This window comes from Heterocephalus glaber, unplaced genomic scaffold (assembly GCF_053883595.1).
Source record: "Heterocephalus glaber isolate CG9 unplaced genomic scaffold, H.glaber_assembly_v1.0 deba00001532, whole genome shotgun sequence".
NCBI lineage: Eukaryota > Metazoa > Chordata > Mammalia > Rodentia > Bathyergidae > Heterocephalus > Heterocephalus glaber.
This window is the reverse complement of record NW_028258330.1, coordinates 9362983-9381717: the sequence shown is the minus strand read 5'-3', so window position 1 is coordinate 9381717 and position 18735 is coordinate 9362983. Positions and strand designations below refer to the sequence as shown.

The 18735-nt window shown below is 38.1% G+C and overlaps 1 protein-coding gene, 1 non-coding gene and 1 pseudogene across 2 annotated transcripts in view; 1 reads left to right on the top strand and 2 right to left on the bottom strand.

The window, feature by feature from the left end:
• Positions 1-18735, bottom strand: part of Sel1l2 (SEL1L2 adaptor subunit of SYVN1 ubiquitin ligase) — a 130146-nt gene that overhangs the window by 17763 nt on the left and 93648 nt on the right. Inside the window, 6 exon segments of the mRNA XM_087188648.1 lie at positions 134-282; positions 2728-2815; positions 3377-3439; positions 11275-11352; positions 12462-12515; positions 12517-12531. Of these exon segments, the coding sequence (XP_087044774.1) occupies positions 134-282; positions 2728-2815; positions 3377-3439; positions 11275-11352; positions 12462-12515; positions 12517-12531 (447 nt within the window).
• On the top strand, positions 4994-6034 carry LOC101705351 (E3 ubiquitin-protein ligase RING2 pseudogene; annotated as a pseudogene).
• Positions 8628-8732, bottom strand: LOC147824639 (small nucleolar RNA U13). Its single transcript, XR_015442095.1, has one exon. It is a non-coding gene; the product is annotated as a small nucleolar RNA U13 (small nucleolar RNA).

The following is an 18735-nucleotide window of genomic DNA, read 5'->3' as shown; positions in this document are numbered from 1 at the left end:
ACAACAGTGTTCACATTGTTAATGGGAAGAAAACAGGTACAATCTGTAAAACTAAAGGCCCAACAATTTAAGGTTAGTATCACCTCCTCTGTGTGACAAATGAAAAGAACTTTAAAAACAGCCCAGTATTTACCGCCACAGCAGCTGTGCATGATCTTGATAACCCTGTGCCTGTTGCATACATCTCAGCCAGATAATAAATGGCGAGGGGCTGCCCACTCTGAGATGCCAAGTAAAAATATTTGAAGCCAAGTTTATAATCTTTCCAAACTCCAGAGCCAGTTGAAAATTACAATTGTTTTGAGATACCACCTTTTAATTTATTTTGCATTATACATTATAATCTATGGTATAACAGTCATAGTGATACTTGCTAACTTAAATAGGATGAGAACACCCAACTGAAAGTCAAATTGCTTTAAATCTACTGTTTGGGAGTGGATGGGTAGTAGAGTTAGATTATAAATATGAATATTAAAATGTATGATCTTGGCCCACTTGGAAAACCAAGAAAGAACTGTTTAGTCTCATGAGAACATCTCAATCTGATGTAATTCAAACTAATGAAAAGGAGACCAAGTGGTTGTCTCTGAGGAACAGAAGCTATACCATGATCTTCTCATTATCCTTATCATCCTTCCATGCCATGACACCAGTATAGCTCATGCAGACACAGTAATAGAGCCTGAAGTAGATAATTCCCAGCTCCAGGAAGACCAGGTCTGACCCAACTCATACTTGGAGAAAGGAGAGGCATTTGGGGTGGGGGTGGAGAATCAGCAAATTCCCAGAAACAGCAATTCTTTTCCTGGCTGTTACTCAATTTTTTGAGTTGGGCACATCTAGACATTTTATTTGAAAAAGGAGAGAGCTTTCCTTAGAGGGTCTTTAAATTCTCTTCCAGCTCTAACATTTCATGACCTTTATTAGCAATGCCACATAGTAATTAAGAACAAAAGCTTTCCAAGTAGATTTCTTAAATTGAATCCCATGTCCACTCCCCATGTGGTCTTGGACAAGATGTCTGAACTCAGTATGGCTCAGTTTGCTCATCTGTAGACTGTGGGGTGTCCCTGGACATCTTGAGAGGGTTAAATGAATTGAAACAAAATTTAATGTGCACTAGCCATTGCTATTACTCTTATTCTAGAAACTTGAAAATTCAGACAGATCTTAAGCTGAGGACTTGGAATGAACTAAGACAAGACCTCCATTCTGCATAAAAAGTAGGCTCTCCTGCTGGGCCACCATGGAAGATGCCAGCTGACCTCTTGGTCAGATTTGACTTCTTTGGTGATGTAGTCATCGCTGACCTGGTTCCTCCTGTGACATGAAGGGATTGGTAGAGGTATGTTCAGATCTCCTGGTCCTTGTCCTAATGACCTCCTTCCCTGGTCTCCCTAGGTATTATTACAAACCCTCATGGCTTTTGGAGACCCCTATACCAACCCTTCTACCTCTGCTTCCAGAGGCAACTTTTTACCTACTATGTGGAAGAAAACTTCATATTGTCTTTCCTCTCTTGTCTCTCTCTTCCTCCCCTTTTTTACATTATGCTGCCTGTGACTTCCTCCTTTCAATTCAAGGATGAGAAATTCTACTTCTCTGTCAAGGCTAAAGAGGCCTCAACCTATATGGATCCTAATACCAGTGATTTTTTTTTTTAGGACCTCATTCCATCAATTATAATTATGCCTGGGCCTCTCACCATCTAAAAACAAGTCTCTCTTGATTCTTGTCCCCTTCATGCTGTAATTTTATCTCTGCCTTAAAGGCACACTTCTTGCAAGACTTTTTTTCTTTTTTTTTTTTTTATACTGAGGATTAAAGTTAGGCCATTGCACTGGGTTACATTCCCATTTTTATTTTGAGACAGGGTCTTGCTAAGTTGCAAAGTTGACAAAGGCAGGCATGAACTTGTGATCCTTCTGTGTTAGCCTCCCAGAGTGCTGAGATCACAGGACTGTACTACCATGCCTGGCTCTTGCAAGGATATTTTCACTCAAGTACTTTTTCCACCGTCCATTGACACCCTAACTCATTGCCATCTGACTTCCATGCCAACCAGTCCAATAATATCAACATTATCTGCGTTACTGTCTCTCCTCTTCTTCTAATCCACCCTCTTCTTCTTTTTCTTCCAACCGTGCTTCTCACTGTATCTCCCAGGGCTACTACTCATTAATTTATTCTTTCTGGAAAGTGCCTCCCCTTTGGCTCCCTTTTAGATCAATGTTTTTCCTGTTCCTCTGGCCACGCCTTTTTGTTTCTTCTTGGTGCTCACTGTTCCTCTGCCTATCCTTTCAGAATGGCACAGAAGAGCCCCAGAATTCTGACCATTGCCCATTTCTCCTTTTTCCTCATTCTTCTTTGTTTTTGTAACTAAGCTACTCTTTACTCATACCTGTAGGTTGATATCTCCAAAATCTTTCTCTCCAATTTTGACATTTCTTCTGAGTTGCATACTTGTTTCTGGGTATGTGTATTGGCTATGACAAGAACTTCAAACTTAACCACATCAAAGGTGAACTTTCTGAATCTATACTTACTTCCTTGCCACCTCCCCCAACTGATGTTCTTTCCTTTAGTCTTCCTTAAGCCTGATCAAATTGCTGCCTGAAAATTCTTTTTAAACCACTCACACTACCTTTGATTTTTGTTATAAAAGAGACAGACTTACTAATGCAAAGGTTATTCTAAATAAAGCAGCATATGTGTAGTACCTACAGTAGTACATGAAGCCGAGCTGGAACTGTGCATTGGGCCATCCTTTCTCTGCAGCTTTCTGAAAGTACTTAAGTGCTTCAGCATAATTCTGCAAGATAATTACACTCTTACTCATAGCTATATGTATAACTTCATGGTAACAATTGCCTTCTACCTTTTTTTTTAGAGTATAACCAGTGCTCTATGTGATCTAAGGCTAATTAAAATAGTATCAGAAATATAATCATTTTATTTTATTATTATGTTAGATACTGTTAGGAAAGAATTATCTTATATCATTGTAAATTATATATTTTTATACATTGACAGTAGGTTTTGTTAGATATGGGGGGAAGGTCACTTGAAACACAGGTAAAAAAGATAAATTTCTCTATCAATAAAATCCTCAGGGGGCAGATATTTCCAAGGCTATTTAGAATCTTGATTCTAAGATATAATTAGAGTTGCTATTCTTGTCACAAGGTTGTTCTTCTATGTCTCTTTGGCAAACAAAGATTTTACTGAATTATTTTATTCTACATTATCAGTTATAATAGTTTAGCCAACCAGGTGTTACAGACTAATTCCTACAAATTAATGACTGGTTATGAATTTTACCCTACAAATTGCCCAAAGCATGTTGAAAAGGTAATAAAATTATTTGACTTACCACTGGAACTCCTTTTCCATAAAAGTAAAGGAGTCCAAGTCCATGAAGACCAATTGCATTGCCCTAGAATTTAAAAATCCCAGTCAAGTCCCAGAAGAATTCATGATAAAGAAAATTACTTCAAAATATTTGAAATGCCCCCATTAAGACAGTAATCAAGGCAGGTTAATAAGGTGGTTGGCAGATTATTTTGATCCTCTTGTTTATCATTTCACACTTTCATATTCCCCTCTGACAAGAAAAGGAAAAGGGAAATAAAAGCCAAATCTTTACTTGATTCTTTCAGTCAGGACTTATTTAATATTTTCTTTGTGTATGATTCCTCAATAGGCACTGAGTTGAGGTAAGAGAGGCGAATGGTGAATGAACCTGGAGAGTTTGTAGACAAGAGGGGTCTGAGCCATATAAAAAGGGAGGGCCAGATTTCTTAAAGCCATGTCAAAGGTGCTAAATCTTAAAATGAACCTGTGAATCCATAAAAGTGGGACACACAACTGCTTGGTTGAGGCTAGGAACAGAACAGGATTGAGTTTCAGGGTGGTGACATTTGAGCTTCATCTTAGAGAATGTACAGGAGTTTTCCAGAAAGGCAAAGTCAATCTAGACAGTTGTTTGCCCACTTTGGTCAAAAGAGGTTGACATAAATAACAATAACATTTTAGAGACTCTGTGGATTTCAGTCCAGCCAGTACAGAAAGGCAAGTAGTGTGTAGTGTGATTCTTTGTCTTTGGCCAGGATTTAGCTCAGTGGTGCCACAGCCTACCACGCAAGTGCAAGGTCCAGAGTTCCATTCCAGGTACCAAAAAAAAAAAAAAAAAAAAAGAAGAAAAGAAAAGAAATTCAACTTTTTATAGCATCACTGATGTTTTCTTTTCCACTTGATGCTAAACTACCACCTATTTTTCTGACTAATATTCTGAATACTAAAAGAGTGTATTTAGCAAATTTAGTCCTAGAAGATAATGCTCAACTAACACAAGTTCACATGTGTTATTTCTCAAATCAATCCCAAGTGAGGACTGAACCCCATAAATAGCTTCCCCAACTAAAAAACATCTTTTCTTTCTATCTCCTCTCACGCATTTCACTCTCTGGTGACCATGTTAGAGGTCAAGGATGGCCACTTGGTTTTCCTTCAACAGATGTGTAGATTTGTTTTACAGATATTTCCTCAGGAAATTAACTTCTGATAAAAACTCTCCAATTTCTTATCATCTAAACTTAGCCATTGTAGATGCAACCAGAATATATCTTAGTGACACAAAGTGGTACATAAATAGAAAAGGCATATTTTAAACACTCAAGATTCCAAACTTTGAGCCTATGCATATCAAAGGACCCACTATTGTAAGAATTCTTCCCTCACGCTGCGGGCCTCCCCGCAACAGGCACGTCCCTGTCTCGCGCCTCTGTTTCCTCGCTCACTCTTTACTGCCCTCCCCGTAGCGCCGGGCCGAGCCGGCTTCTCCTCAGTCTCTCATGAATCTTGAGCTGCCCCTGTTGTATTTCCCGAACTCCATTGCGGCAGCAGAGGCCCGCCATATTGTGAGGCCCCACCGGATGCCGTGGCTGCTCATCCCAGAGTCTCGCGAGCCTAGGCTAGGGCAGGAGCCCCAATGTCTCAGGCTGTGCAGACAAATGGAACTCAGCCATTAAGCAAAACATGTGAACTGAGCTTATATGAATTACAATGAAAACCTTAGAAGGCAATAACAGATGGCTTGGAAATTGTGGTTTCACCTAGAAGTCTTAACAGTGAATTAATGTGCCCAATTTGTTTGGATATGTTGAAAAACATTGTGACTACAAAGGAGTGCTTGCACCGTTTTTGTGCAGATTGTATTATCACAGCCCTAAGAAGTGGTAACAAAAAAATGTCCTACCTGTCGGAAAAAAGCTAGTTTCCAAAAGATCACTAAGGCCAGATCCAAACTTTGATGCACTCATCGGCAAAATTTATCCAAGTCGTGATGAGTATGAAGCTCATCAAGAGAGAGTATTAGCCAGGATCAACAAGCATAATAATTACCAGGCATTCAGTCATAGCTCTGAAGAAGGTCTGAAGATCCAGGCCATGAACAGATTACAGCAGGGCAAGAAACAACAGCTTGAAAATGGTAGTGGAGCAGAAGATAATGGTGGCAGTTCACACTGTAGTAATGCATCCACACATAGCAATTAGGAAGCAGGCCCTAGTAACAAAAGGACCAAAACATGTGATGATTCTGGGCTTGAACTTGACAATAACAATGCAACAGTAGCAATTGATCCAGTAATGGATGGTGCTAGTGAAATTGAGTTAGTATTCGGGCCTCATCCCACACTTATGGAAAAAGATGTCAGTGCACAGACAAGATAAACAAAGACTTGAGGTAATGCCACTGTTGATCACTTATTAAAGTATCTGGCTGTGCAGTTAGCTTTAGAAGAACTTCCAAGCAAAGGAGAATCAAACCAGATGAACCTTGATACAGCCAGTGAGAAGCAGTGTACCATTTATATAGCAACAACCAGTGGCCAGTTCACTGTATTAAATGGCTCTTTTTCGTTGGAATTGGTCAGTGAGAAATACTGGAAAGTGAACAAACCCATGGAACTTTATTATGCCTCTACCAAGGAGCACAAATGAGCTTTTAAAAACCAATTCTGGACTGAACTTTTTTATAGGCTAATTCTTTAATATTAAAGATGTACCATCATTACACTTTTATGGACAGATCTTGGATACGTTGTTCAGTTTCATTTCTGAGCCAGACTCATTTACACTATTAGAATTACTTCCCCTTAATTTAAGATTTACTTTTTGCAAGGGACTGCAGTTATTCAATACTTTTTCTTTCCTTTAAAAAATGTATCTAAGTTGTACACTTTCAAAAGTATAGTTCCATTTGAAGCACTCTTTGACCCAGGAATTTTTCATAGTTACGTATTCTCAAGTAAAAATTCAATTGGCTATCATTTTTTCCTCTCCCCTCAAAAGTTTTCTAGGCCTATGGATTGTTAAATATAGTAGTACGTATTCCAACTCCCACTCCCCACCCCCAACCCCTGGAGTCTTGTATATAAACTGTAGTATCTTCATGAAGACCAAGGTTCAAATTTACTGTGCTTAAAAACAATTCTTGGGGCCGAGGATTTAGCTCAGTGGTTTCACCACCTGCTGTGCATGCACAAGGACCCAATTTTGATCCCTGGTACCAAAAAAACAAAACAAAACAATTCTCATAGGATTATAATTTTCATGGTATTTTCTTCCATAATATCGCATTTAAAAAGAAGTTCTTTATGAAGTTGGTGTCCATTGTCATGCAATATTATTTTTTCCATTTTTTTCCCTGTAAGTTTAGAATTTCTGGTATGGGAAAGAGAATCAAACAAAATTTTAAGTTCTATGAGAACATGGTTCATTAACAGATTTCACTGAAGAAAGAAGAATTGGTAGTAATATGTAGCCCTTAATTATATATTTGAGTTCTTTTTTGTATTCTGTCTTTGTTTCCTCTATTACATGTGTTTAATGTTCTTTTCCTATTAAAATATCAGAGATACGGAGATATTTTGCACTTTAGCCTTGATGAAAAGTACAAGATATGTTCAAAGCTTTCTAATTCATTTCTTATTGGTAATAGTCACAGAAGTTTCAAGAATTAACATGGCACATACAACTAACAATGGGGAAACAATTTGCTTGTTTGAAAAGTGTGCTTAGCATTTGAAGTTGCTGTATCAGTTTATAAATCTGATGCTCTGTTAATAACACTCTATAGGAGGAAGTTAATGGAGTTTGAGCTCTGCTTTGACACATAGTGAAAAATAATTTTATAGAAAAATGTCAACCAATAGGGTAAAGTCATTCTACTTTTAGTTTTCTATTGAGGGACAGTATTGACTGTTTGGAAGCCAGAAGAGTTTAGGCTGACAAGTCAGAAATAAGATTGACTTGTATGTTATTTTTCATCCCTGTCTTGATTCTAAGTATGTCTTCAAGTTTATATTACCACAGTATTTACACAAACATGTTTGCATTGAGAAATTAACCCCAAAGTGTTTTGATAAGGAGTTAGACCTGCCATACCATTGTAACTAAAGCCTGTCTATTCATTGTAAATATTTATCTGTCAATTTTGACAGATTGGGGCCAGCTTGATGTTTTAAATCTTAAGCCAAGTATGAAAACTTAAAGGGTTATTCAATATTTTACCTTTTTATTGAAAATATTTGAAATTTGTTTTTACAGGGTTTTTGGTTTTTTTGGTAATTTGTGCCATGAAATTTGAAAACTACCAAAATTTAAAGAATACTTTTATATTCAATTTCTTTTCTGGTGTAATGTTAAACTGTATAGATTATTAATGAATGTCCATTAAATATAACCCTGGTTTTGTGGTAAAACTGTTTGATTTTATTGATGACATTAGATTAGTGGTTGCATTAAATAACTAAATTCCCATTGTGTTTATTAATTGAAATTTTGTCTTTAAGCAGAAAGTTATTTGTGAATATAAGCTTTGTGTTTAGAGAATGTACGTGTTTTTATCTGCCAGTATAGGAGGATATAAACTGTTTGAATCATTAATGAGGTCATTGGATGTGTGTAATCCTTTGCAAAATATAATTACAGGTATTTGATTAAAAACAGAATTCTTAATTGCTCTATTCTTCCTTCCTTCTTCCTTCTTTTTTTTGGTACCAGGGATTGAACTTGGGGCCTTGTGCTTTCGAGGCAGGGAACAGAACTACTTAGCTAAATCACTGGACCCCCTTCCTTCTTCTATGAGTCTTGGACTCTGTTCTGAGAGTAGAAAGACCTAGTGTGATTGATTTGGCAAAGTCTATAGTAAGCCTGTCTTCTACCTAGCCTCATTAGATACTGAGAAAAATTGAAGGGAAGAAAAATGAAAATGAGAGAAGGGATGGAAGAGGGGAAATAATAAGGAAATTAGAATAGCTGGGACAAACTATTTTCCTTCTCTAAGAAAGTTCCTGGAAAACCAGAAGCTCATTGGGGTAGTCATCGACAGTTGAAGGCCCAGAATACCTGTTCACTTGCAGGTATCTCCAGGAGCCACGCCAGTAATGTTGGCCGGGTGATAGAGAGAGAGGTAGAGACCAAGACAAACTAGAGTGTACCTGCCCTGTATTAAGACAGCAGAGCTACCGGCTCTAGCCACTTGTTGCCACATGGATGACAGCCCTATGTGATCAGCTCTTGCCATTTTCCAAGAAAAGCTGAATGTACAGTTTTCCCCATGTCAGATGAGTAATGTGTCAACATCCTAACAAGGTTGGATGGAGCTACATTTTACACTATGGCATGAACCACCCAATCATCACACCAGTGAACCATGAAAAGATCTGAATCTTCACATTTTGATGTAAAGTTTACTGATTCTTAAAAGATTTTCTTGGCCAAATACTACGTATGTGTAGCCAAGCCCCCAGTATGTACTTTCCACAATAGGGATTAATGCTTTTGCTTGGGCTGACAAGAATCTTGGAGCAGTACTCATTTGCCAAATATTTAAATGAATCCAGCTATTGACTCAGACCTTGTCCTCCTTGAGGTGAGGAGACTTGGCCACCAGACAGTAGAAAGTTGCAGGATAGAGAGTGAATACAGGGCAAATTCAGAAGGAAGAGACTATGTTACCCAAGGTGGGTAGGGCAGCTTTGGGGAAAGAGGAAAGAGGATTGAGTAAACCCTGGGGGCTGAGTAGGGCTTTTATTATGGGGCTCTTGATGGTATAACAAATATGTGGAGATGGGGTTGGCCTAATCTGTTCAGAGCTGTGAGACAGAGAACCAGAGGAGTATGGTCCAAAAGGGGCTCAATAGCACATGAATGTTTTTGTTTTTACATAAATCTTTTTTTTTTACTTACATGTTTGTAAGTAAATAAGACAAAAGAGATTGTAAAATTGGTAATTTTGTGTACTGATATTGGTATTAACTTCAGACAAAATTAAAAAGCAGGAGTCTGTATCTGTGTCCACCTCATACCATTCAGAATAATTACCTTAAGTACTATTTTAGATTTTCTTTGTAAAAAAAGGAAACTCAGGTTTAGAACATGTGTAACCCAGATCACTGCTAGTTACTAAGCTATGAAGAGTTAGGGGGAGTAATTAATTTACACATCCAACTTCCTGACATTACTCCTTTGGGCTGACAAATCAACATTATTTGCCAGATTATAAGAGATTTCCTCAGATACTTCCTTTTTGGTCTGTTCTTCTGGGTCCTCCTAATCTAATGGTACTCCAGATAATTGTTTTGCTGAGCAATAGTTTTGCATAAATTACAAGGGAGATAGGGGCCCAGTACTAGCCTTCCCAGCAATTTACATCACAAGAGCAGCTCTGAGGTGTTAGTCATTTATAAACAGGCTCCTAAGCAGCACGTAGGCCTTTAAAAACTGAGAATAGTTGAAAATATTCCTCAATTTGAAAACATTTTTACTGCAAGTGCTGAACTATGAAATTATAAGAGAATAAAATACTTCCTCCTTTTAGGGATAGAAAATATATGAAGGCCAGTTGCCAAAAGTTAGCTGACAGGATGTTGGGATGAAGACACTGCTTATTCATTAAAAGGATTCAGATTAGTTTATTAAGTTTTATCTGATACCAGCCTCACTGAGCCGAGTAGCAAAGGAAAAGATTACAACAGCAGGAGGCATAACATAATCTTCCCACAGTATGTAAGGGGCCATGGCTCCAGGACTCCCCAGATAACAAAATTCACAGATGCTTAAGTCCTTTATATAACATTTATACATAATCTACGCACATCTTCCTGTATTCCTGAAATCATCTCTCAATATAATGGCTATGTCAGTAGTCGTTATATGCAGTTACTTAAGGAATAATGACATGAAAACAGTCTGCATATATTCAGTACAGATGTAATGTTTTATTTTATTTTGATTCATAGTTAGTTGAATCCATGGAAGCAGAATCTGGAGTATGGAGGGCTGACTGCTATACCATTTCTATATGCCTTCATAGTTCCAATGCTTTCTGCCTTGGATCTACTTTGATGTTCACTCTACCTCACTGGCTTCAGACTGCAAAAGATAATAATGGATACACAACACATACATGTGTTGGACACTGCTTTAAATATTTTTAAATGTGGTGTTTTGTTTTTTTTTTGGTACCGGGGATCGAACGCGGGTCCTTGCGCTTGCGCAGCAGGCGGCGAAATCACTGAGCTAAATCCCCGGCCCAAATATTTTAAAATGTGAAGCACATATATACTAATCCCTTAAATCCAAACAACAACATCAGCCAGGTCTTATATTCTCATTTTGCGCATAGAGAAAGTGAGGCACAGAAAGGCTAAGTAACCATGTTCACACAGTCATGCTGTTGGTAGGGGGAGCATTTAAACCAGGGATTATGTCTCCAGAAACTTGTTTTTAATTACCTTGCCCTAGCTAACTGCCTTACAACCACCTGCCTGGGCCAAAAGGAGCTCAGATATGACTAGAGAAAATTGGACATCTCCTGGTTGTCTTTGTCCTGAGCTGATTGCAGTTAGTGATTGGTTTTCCCTTCTTCTGCCCTCATCTTTTTTATTTCTCATTCCTAAACTAGATGACTTCAACTATTGCACAGGAGAGGGAGAAACTGAGCTGTTGTCTGGCCACCTTCTGGCACCTGCTGGGGCATCAGAAGTCACTTCCTTTTTTTCACTTATCAGGAACACATTCGCATCTTCTTCCATTTTAACTCTGTAGTTTATTGTCAAAGGTATTATATTTCTCCAGAACCTAAAACTCCTTCTGGCCCCATTATCTGGGCTTGAGACTTTGAAGTCAATTCTTGGGCACCAATCTGCATATAATAAAAGCTGATTATTTTTATGTGTTCATATCAGTGGGTTGAGGACATACCTTATTGGCTGCCATGGAAAAGTATTTGAAGGCAGTAGCATTATTTTGTGGTGCAGCAGCATTCCCCTCTAAATACATCTAGAAAAAACAGTGAAAAGAAAATGTAAAAATAAAAGAATTTGGGGATGATGCAAATATTTTAAAACTAAATAGAAGTAATGGTTGCACAGCATTGTGAATGTAGTAAATGCTACTGAACTGTACATTTTAAAATAGTTAATTTTAAGTTATTTGACTTTTACCTTAAAAATCCCCCCCAAAAAACTAAAAATAAAATCTACATATATTCTGAACTGACTTTGCAGAAGAGCAAAGAAATGGACGCTATTTGGGTTTTCTCCTGTTTCTCGAATCTAAATTACTATATGTGGCACTTCCAGAAGGGCACTAATCTCCATGGTTACTGAAACAAATTGATTGCAGGGAGCCAAAGGAGAGAGGAGAGAGTGGGGAGGGAGTAGTCTTCGAAGGAGAAAGAACATCTTTCTTTAGAGGAATCCTCTACAAGGGTGCTCAGCAATCATAGGGGACCTCCTATCAGATGTGGGGTAAGCGTGGGCCTTGGTCAGTGTAGAGCTAGTTCTCATTCCAAGGGAGGAGGAAAGAGGTGCCTGATTGGTTTGAGGACTGTACCAGTCTTCAAGGCACTTGGATCTTCTGTTACCTGCTGGGATTGTGGGGAGCTCAGGGGCTCATAGACACTCAACAGAGGAGCGTGGCAGTACATTTTTAAGGCTGTTTTTGATGCCTCACATTAAAGCATGTTGTACAGGGCTCATTCCCAACCTGTCACCTCAAGAATACCAGCCTCAGTGGCAGCCAAATGCCCTTTCACCTGCTTCCATGAAAGAGACTTCCAATCTTGTCACCCTACACTGAATTCAGTTTGCTGGTATAATTCATTTCCCTCCCTCCCTCCCTCCCTTCCTTCCTTCCTTCTTTCCTTCCTTCTTCCTTTCTCCCTCCCCTCCCTCCTCTTCTCTCCTTTCCTCCCTCCCTCTCCTTTGCTTTCTGCTTTTCCCTTTCTCCTCTCTTTTCTTTTTTCTCTCTTCTCTTTCTTTCCCTTCCTTCCTTCCTTCCCTGGGCTTTCTATCCACCATGCAAACACTTTATCAGTTATCTACATCCCCAGCCCATTTCTTAGATTTTTAAGAAATAAAAAATATTGATCAATTTGAAGCGTGTACCTTTCCTATAAATGCCATGGCATTTGCACTCCCCGCTTTTGCTGCCTTTAAAAAAGTAGTATAATGCTTTCTGGAGAGAAAAAGAACAGTGTTAATGCCAGTCACAAATAAATTCCACAAAATGGCTTTTTGAACCAAACTTGTTTATTCATTCAATATGCATTCAAAAATATCTACAAAATGCACACTTTGTTCAAGGCACTATTCTAAGTGCTATTTCAACCATAAACCTAAAGACTGGGAAAAAAAAATATACATATATATATTGGTACCAGAGAAGTGAGGTTGTTGCTTTGACTACACCTGACTATGTGGTTCAGTGGTCTTTGAACTGGTTTTTGGGAGGAGTTTGGAAAGGTTTGGAGATGTGGGCTAGAGAAGCCCTAAAATGTTGTAAGAGCTTGATGGGTGATTCAAGTAAGAGATCAGAAGATCAGAATTCCAATAGGAATGTAGGTAGTAATAGACAGGCTCATGAGATTTCATATTGGGAAATGAACAAGAGGCCATACATGTTACATTTTGCAAAGGACTTGTCAATATTTAGAGTTTTAGTCCATGTCCTAAGACTTTGTAGAATCTTGAATTTAAAAGCTATGAACAAATTGATCTGGTATAGAAAGTTTCAAACCATGAAAAAAAACATGGAAGTTCAACTTTTTGGGTATGGCATGGATACTGCTGGCTGCTTTTAGCCAGATTTATAGTGAAAAAAGAGCAAAAAGCAGAACAAAATTTGAAAAACATATTTTTACCCCTAAAGAACCATGTGTGAGGCCAAAGGAATTTTGGTTGATGAAGAGATTAGTGCCATTAAAAAAATACCAAGTACAGGGCCCAGGGATTTAGCTCAGTGGTGCTGCTGCCTACCTCACAAGCCTAAAGTCCTGAGTTCGATTTGAGACAAAAAAAATATCAAGTACTTTGAACCAGGACAAGAAGAAAGATGTCTTGAGGGTATCTCAGGAATTAGCAAGATACCACTACCACCACCACCATCATAGGCTCAAGGGTGCAAAATTATAAGCCTTTATTGGAGAACAGAGTCCCTGAGCCCCTAGCTTCAAAAGAACCACCTAGGGACTTGGTTGTCCAGGATTCATTTCATCATGCTCAGCCATTAGAGCATTCCAAGACCACTGGAGTCATGGTTCAAGTGGGCCTGGCTGCTGCTTGAGTGGGCAGCAGACAATGGTGTCATTCACATGATTCAGGTTATTCAGCCATGCAGAATGCAAGAGTTGTAGGGTCATGGAGGCTTCTATCCAGATTTCAGACAAAGTTCTTAGAGGCCAGGCAATGTGCTCCTGAGAGGATGATGCATAAAGCTGTGGGAATGAAGCTGAATGTGTAGTGGACAGCTGATGAAGATGCCAGGAATGTGCACCTACTAAGGAAAGCTGCAGGCTGCAAGTGGAACCAGCCAAAGAAGAGATTATGTAGGCTGCAACCATCAATGCCATAAGTCTGGGACTTCCCAAGTTACACATCTCAGCACCATCTGCACTAATGCCAAATGTGGAGATACAGTACTTAAAACCTGTTGAGCTTTAATCTTATTTTGGTCCAATTCTTTTCTATCCCTTAATTTCTCCTTTTTGGAAAAGGAATGTTTACCCTGTGCCTTTGTGTCTTGGGATTAAGTAACTTGCTTTTTGAATTTTACAGAAATTCACAGCTAAGAGTTTGCCTCAAGTCTTAGAGGAGTCCGTAACTTACGTTTTAGAGAAATGCTGGACTCTTTGAGACATTTGGAAGGCATGAGTGCATTTTTCATTTTATGAAAAAGAATTGTGTCATTTTAAGTGGAATTTCAAACTTACTTATTTGGATATTAAGTAGTTTAAAGAGATATATATGGTTGTCAAGTTGACAAGGGGTGGACTGTGATTAGGCTTAATTGTCAACTTGATTGGCTTAGGAACCATGTAAGGATTAGTAAAACGCATTTGTGAACCTGTCTGGGTGGATCAAGGCATAATCTTGGGACCTATATCCGGTCCCCTTCTTTTTTGGCACTATTCTCCTCACCAACAAGAGATGAGTAGCATTTCTCTGCGAGGCCCCTCTACCATGTTGTTCCTGCCTTGGAGCTAGCTTGCTATGGATTGAATCCCCTGAAACCATGAGCAAAAGAAACCACTTCCTCCTTCAAGTTGTGGGTACCAGGTATATGGAACAACAGAAAAACTAACCAATACAGTATTATAGGTGACTCATAGGTGAATAAAAATGTCATCCCTACATTTTCTCCATAGCAGTGGTGCTGAGAAGAAATACATATTAAAAGTAATAAGGGTGTAGGTGATAGATGGGATGAAAGGATTGCCAAAAAGCATTAGAAGAGCATAACATAACAAAACAATAGAAGTTATACTCAGTTTTCTGATAAGTGCTTACAAGCCTTTTCTTTCCTAATCTTCACACTATCATTATAAAGAATGTTTTATTAATATATGATCTTATTTAATGACACTCAGAGTCATGCAGCTAGTCCTTGAGTCCCATAAACTGCCTGAATACAATTCTCATGTACTTGGCATTCTGCCTCCACATTATAAAGAGGAAGGTTAAAATGACAGAGCCCTCACAGAAGATGGAGATGACCCACATATAGGTCATTGCAGGTTAGGGAATACCACAAGCAAGGGAACAGAGATGGGAATGTCTAAGGTATGTGCAGCAAATAGTTATCACTTAAGTATGGCCAAAATAGAATATTCAAAAGCTAAGACTTGTAAAAGTAAGAGGGGAAATTATCCTTGAATATCAGCTAAGAACTTTTATGTTGTTTGGCAGAAAATAGAAGCTATTGGATATTTATGAGCATTAGGGAATCTTGACAACAAAATGTCTGGAATAATCTAAGTATATGACTTGCAAAATTAGAGACAGTTACCATCAAAACTAAAGCATTTATTATGAATACCTATGAGTCAGACCTAAGTATGTCCCCACGTAAGTGTGTAATTTATGCAAATCACATTATCCCCAGAATCATTCATATTCTCCTCTGTGCACTCAGGGCACCCAGTCTGTCTGTCCCTATCCACATCCACTAATTTAATTGCTTATTTTTTGTGCCCCAGTGTTGTATCCTCTGTATTTAGCATAGTGTCTACCATGTTAAGCACTCGGAGACCATTTCAAAAATTAGTGAATGAATAAATGTTTATGAATTTCTGAAACAAGGGAGCTAGACTTTGATCTTCATGGAACTTTCTAGCACAAATATGATTCTATGAAATCATTTTCAAAGTCTAGTATAATAATTTGGTTCTTGATTATCTTGCAACAGAGAGTTCTGAAAAAAGTTTCACTCTGGGGAAAAAGATTTGAACTATTAAAACAAAATAATCTATTTTCCAGAAGCAAATAAAACTCCTGAAATTTTCCCTGCTCTTGAATATCATGATCCAATAAGGACCAAAAAAAATCAAGTCTCTCTCTCACATTGTTCTACTCTCCCAGCTTACATGGCAGTCCAATTCTGTTTGTTTTTTAAAAATTTACCTGCCCCTAATGCTATTATTTCAATTGTATAAAAATATTTTAAACATCATGTGAAAGTACTATGCAAGTTACTTTGATGGAGATATATATATATATATATATATATATATATATATATATATATATGCCAATCTAAGTTTTTTCTTTTTTGAGACAGGGTCTCACTATACAGTTCAGGCTGGCCTTGAACTCACTATGTAGCCCAGGCTGGCCTCAAACTAACAGAGATCCTTGTGCCTCAGGCTCCTGAGTGCTGGGATTACAGGTCTGTGCCACTAATCCCAGTTTAAAGTTTTGCTTTCTAAGAATTTAGAACAGCCTTCTTTCCTTCCTTCCTCCCTTCCTTCCTTCAATTCTTTTCTCTCCTTCATTCTTTCTTTTCTTTCTTTCTTTCTTCTTTCTTTCTTTCTCTCTCCTTTCTTTCTTTCTTTTTCTTTCTTTCTCTCTCCTTTCTTTCCTTCAATCCTTCTTTTCTTTCTTTCTTTCTTTCTCTCTCTCTCTCTCTCTCTTCCTCCCTTCCTTCCTTCCTTCCTCCTTTCCTATATTTACTGAGCACCTGGCATCACATTTCATTGATCCTAATATGTATATCTCCAGTTACTGCAGTGTAATCAGCACACTTCTTACTGTCAGTGGAATATTATAATTTATATTGGCCGTTTTCTTTCTTTCTCAACAGAACACAAAATAATGGTGTCTTACAATTGATGTCATCTTAGGATGATAGTATGTCCCAGCAAATGTTAATTGAAATTTTATTGTTTGAATGCATGTCTCTTTCTTTTTTAAATTAATTTTATTGGTACATTTTAGGTATACAATATAATGACATTTATCATTGGAAATTTGCATCTTTACATAATCTGCCTTGGTTCTTATTTTTACCCCCTTTCCCTGCCCTCCCTTCAACCCCTCCCGTCCTCCCTATTTACAAAGACTTTGTTTCCATTTGTTCATTTTCTCATATTAATTTCATTCCCTTCTTTCCTTTCCTCTACCCCTCCCACTCCCCCTTCCCCTTTGCCCCTTTGCTTCCTATTTCACATTATCTATTATACCTTTTAGTCCTTATTTACACTTTCAGTTTCTCACACTAGAGAAACTATTTGGTATTTACACATGTGTGTCCTATATATTTCACTTAAGAGGATCGCCTCAATGTGCATCCATTTAGCAATAAAAGTCTCTAATTTCTCGTTTTTTTATGGCTGAGTAGTACTCCATTTTATTAAAAAACCACATTTTCTTTATCCAGTCACCAGTTGATGGGCATTTGAGCTGTGTCCCAGTTTTAGATATTACAAACTGTGCTGCTATGAACATGGGTGCACATGTATCACTGTGGTATGATTCTTTTAATTCTTTGGGGAAGATACCCAGTAGGGGAAAAGCTGGGTCAAATGGAACTTCCAGTCCTAGTTCTTTGAGGTATCTCCATACGGATTTCCACAGTGGTTGCACCAGTCTACACCCCCACCAGCAGTGGAACAGTGTTCCTCTTTCCCCATGGCCCTGCCAGTATTTGTTATTGGTTGATTTCATGATAGCAGCCATTTTTTCTGGGGTGAGGTGGAATCTCAGCATTGTTTTCATTTGAAAATCTTGAATGACCAGTGATGTTGAACATTTTTTCATATGTTTATTTGCTATTTCTACTTCTTTGTGTGAGAAATGTCTGTTCATTTCAGATGGCCATTTTTGGATTGGGTCTTTAAATTTGGGAGGTCTGATTTTTTTAAGTTCTTTATAGATTCTAGATAGTAAACCTTTCTCTGAGGAACAGCTGGTGAAAATTTTTTCCCACATTGTGGGTTGTCTCTTCAGACTGCTGGTGGTTTCTCTTGCTGGGCAGAAGCTTTTTAGGAAGAAGAGATCCCACTTATTGATTGTTTGTGCTAGTTCATTGAGGTTTTGTTCATAAAATCTTTTCCTACACCAATCTCTTCAAGAGTTCTACCTGATCTCTGCTCCAGCTGGTTCACTGTTTCTATTTTAATATTTAAATCTTTAATCCATTTCAATTTTAGTTGAATGCATAGTGAGAGATATAGGTCTAGTTTTAATCTTTGGCAAGTTGAAACCCAATTTTTCCAGCACCATTTATTAAAGAGGCTATCTTTCCTCCAGTGAGGGTGTTTGGCTCCTTTGTCAAAGATGAGGTGAGGTGGCTGAGTGTATCTGGAGTTGTTTCTGCATCTTTTAATCAGTTCCACTGGTCCTCAGGTCTGTTTCTTTGCCAGTACCATGCTGTTTTTATCACAGTAGCTTTGTAGTCTAGTTTCAAGTTGGGGTTGTGATTACCCCTGCCATGTCTCTGTTACCTAGAATTGCTTTTGCTATTCTGGGTCTCTTCTTATTCCAAATGAATTTTTGGATTGTTTTCTCAAGGTCCAGGAAGTATGCTACTGGGAGTTCAATTGGGATTGCATTGAATCTATATATCAGTTTTGGAAGTATGGCCATTTTCATTACGTTGATCCTTCCTACCCAGGAGCAAGGGATGTCTTTCCATTTTCTGATATCCTCTTCAATTTCTTTTTTCAAAGTGCTATAGTTTTCAGAGAAGAGGTCTTTGATTTCTTTTGTTAGGTTGATTCCTAGATATTTCAGTTTTTTGGATGCTATTGTGAAAGTAATTGTTTGCTGTATTTCTCTCTGAGTGAGTTTGTTGTTCATGTAGAGGAAAGCTATTGATTTTTGTGTGTTGACCTTGTATCCAGCTACTTTGTTGAATTTGGTTATTATGTCTAGAAGACTTTTG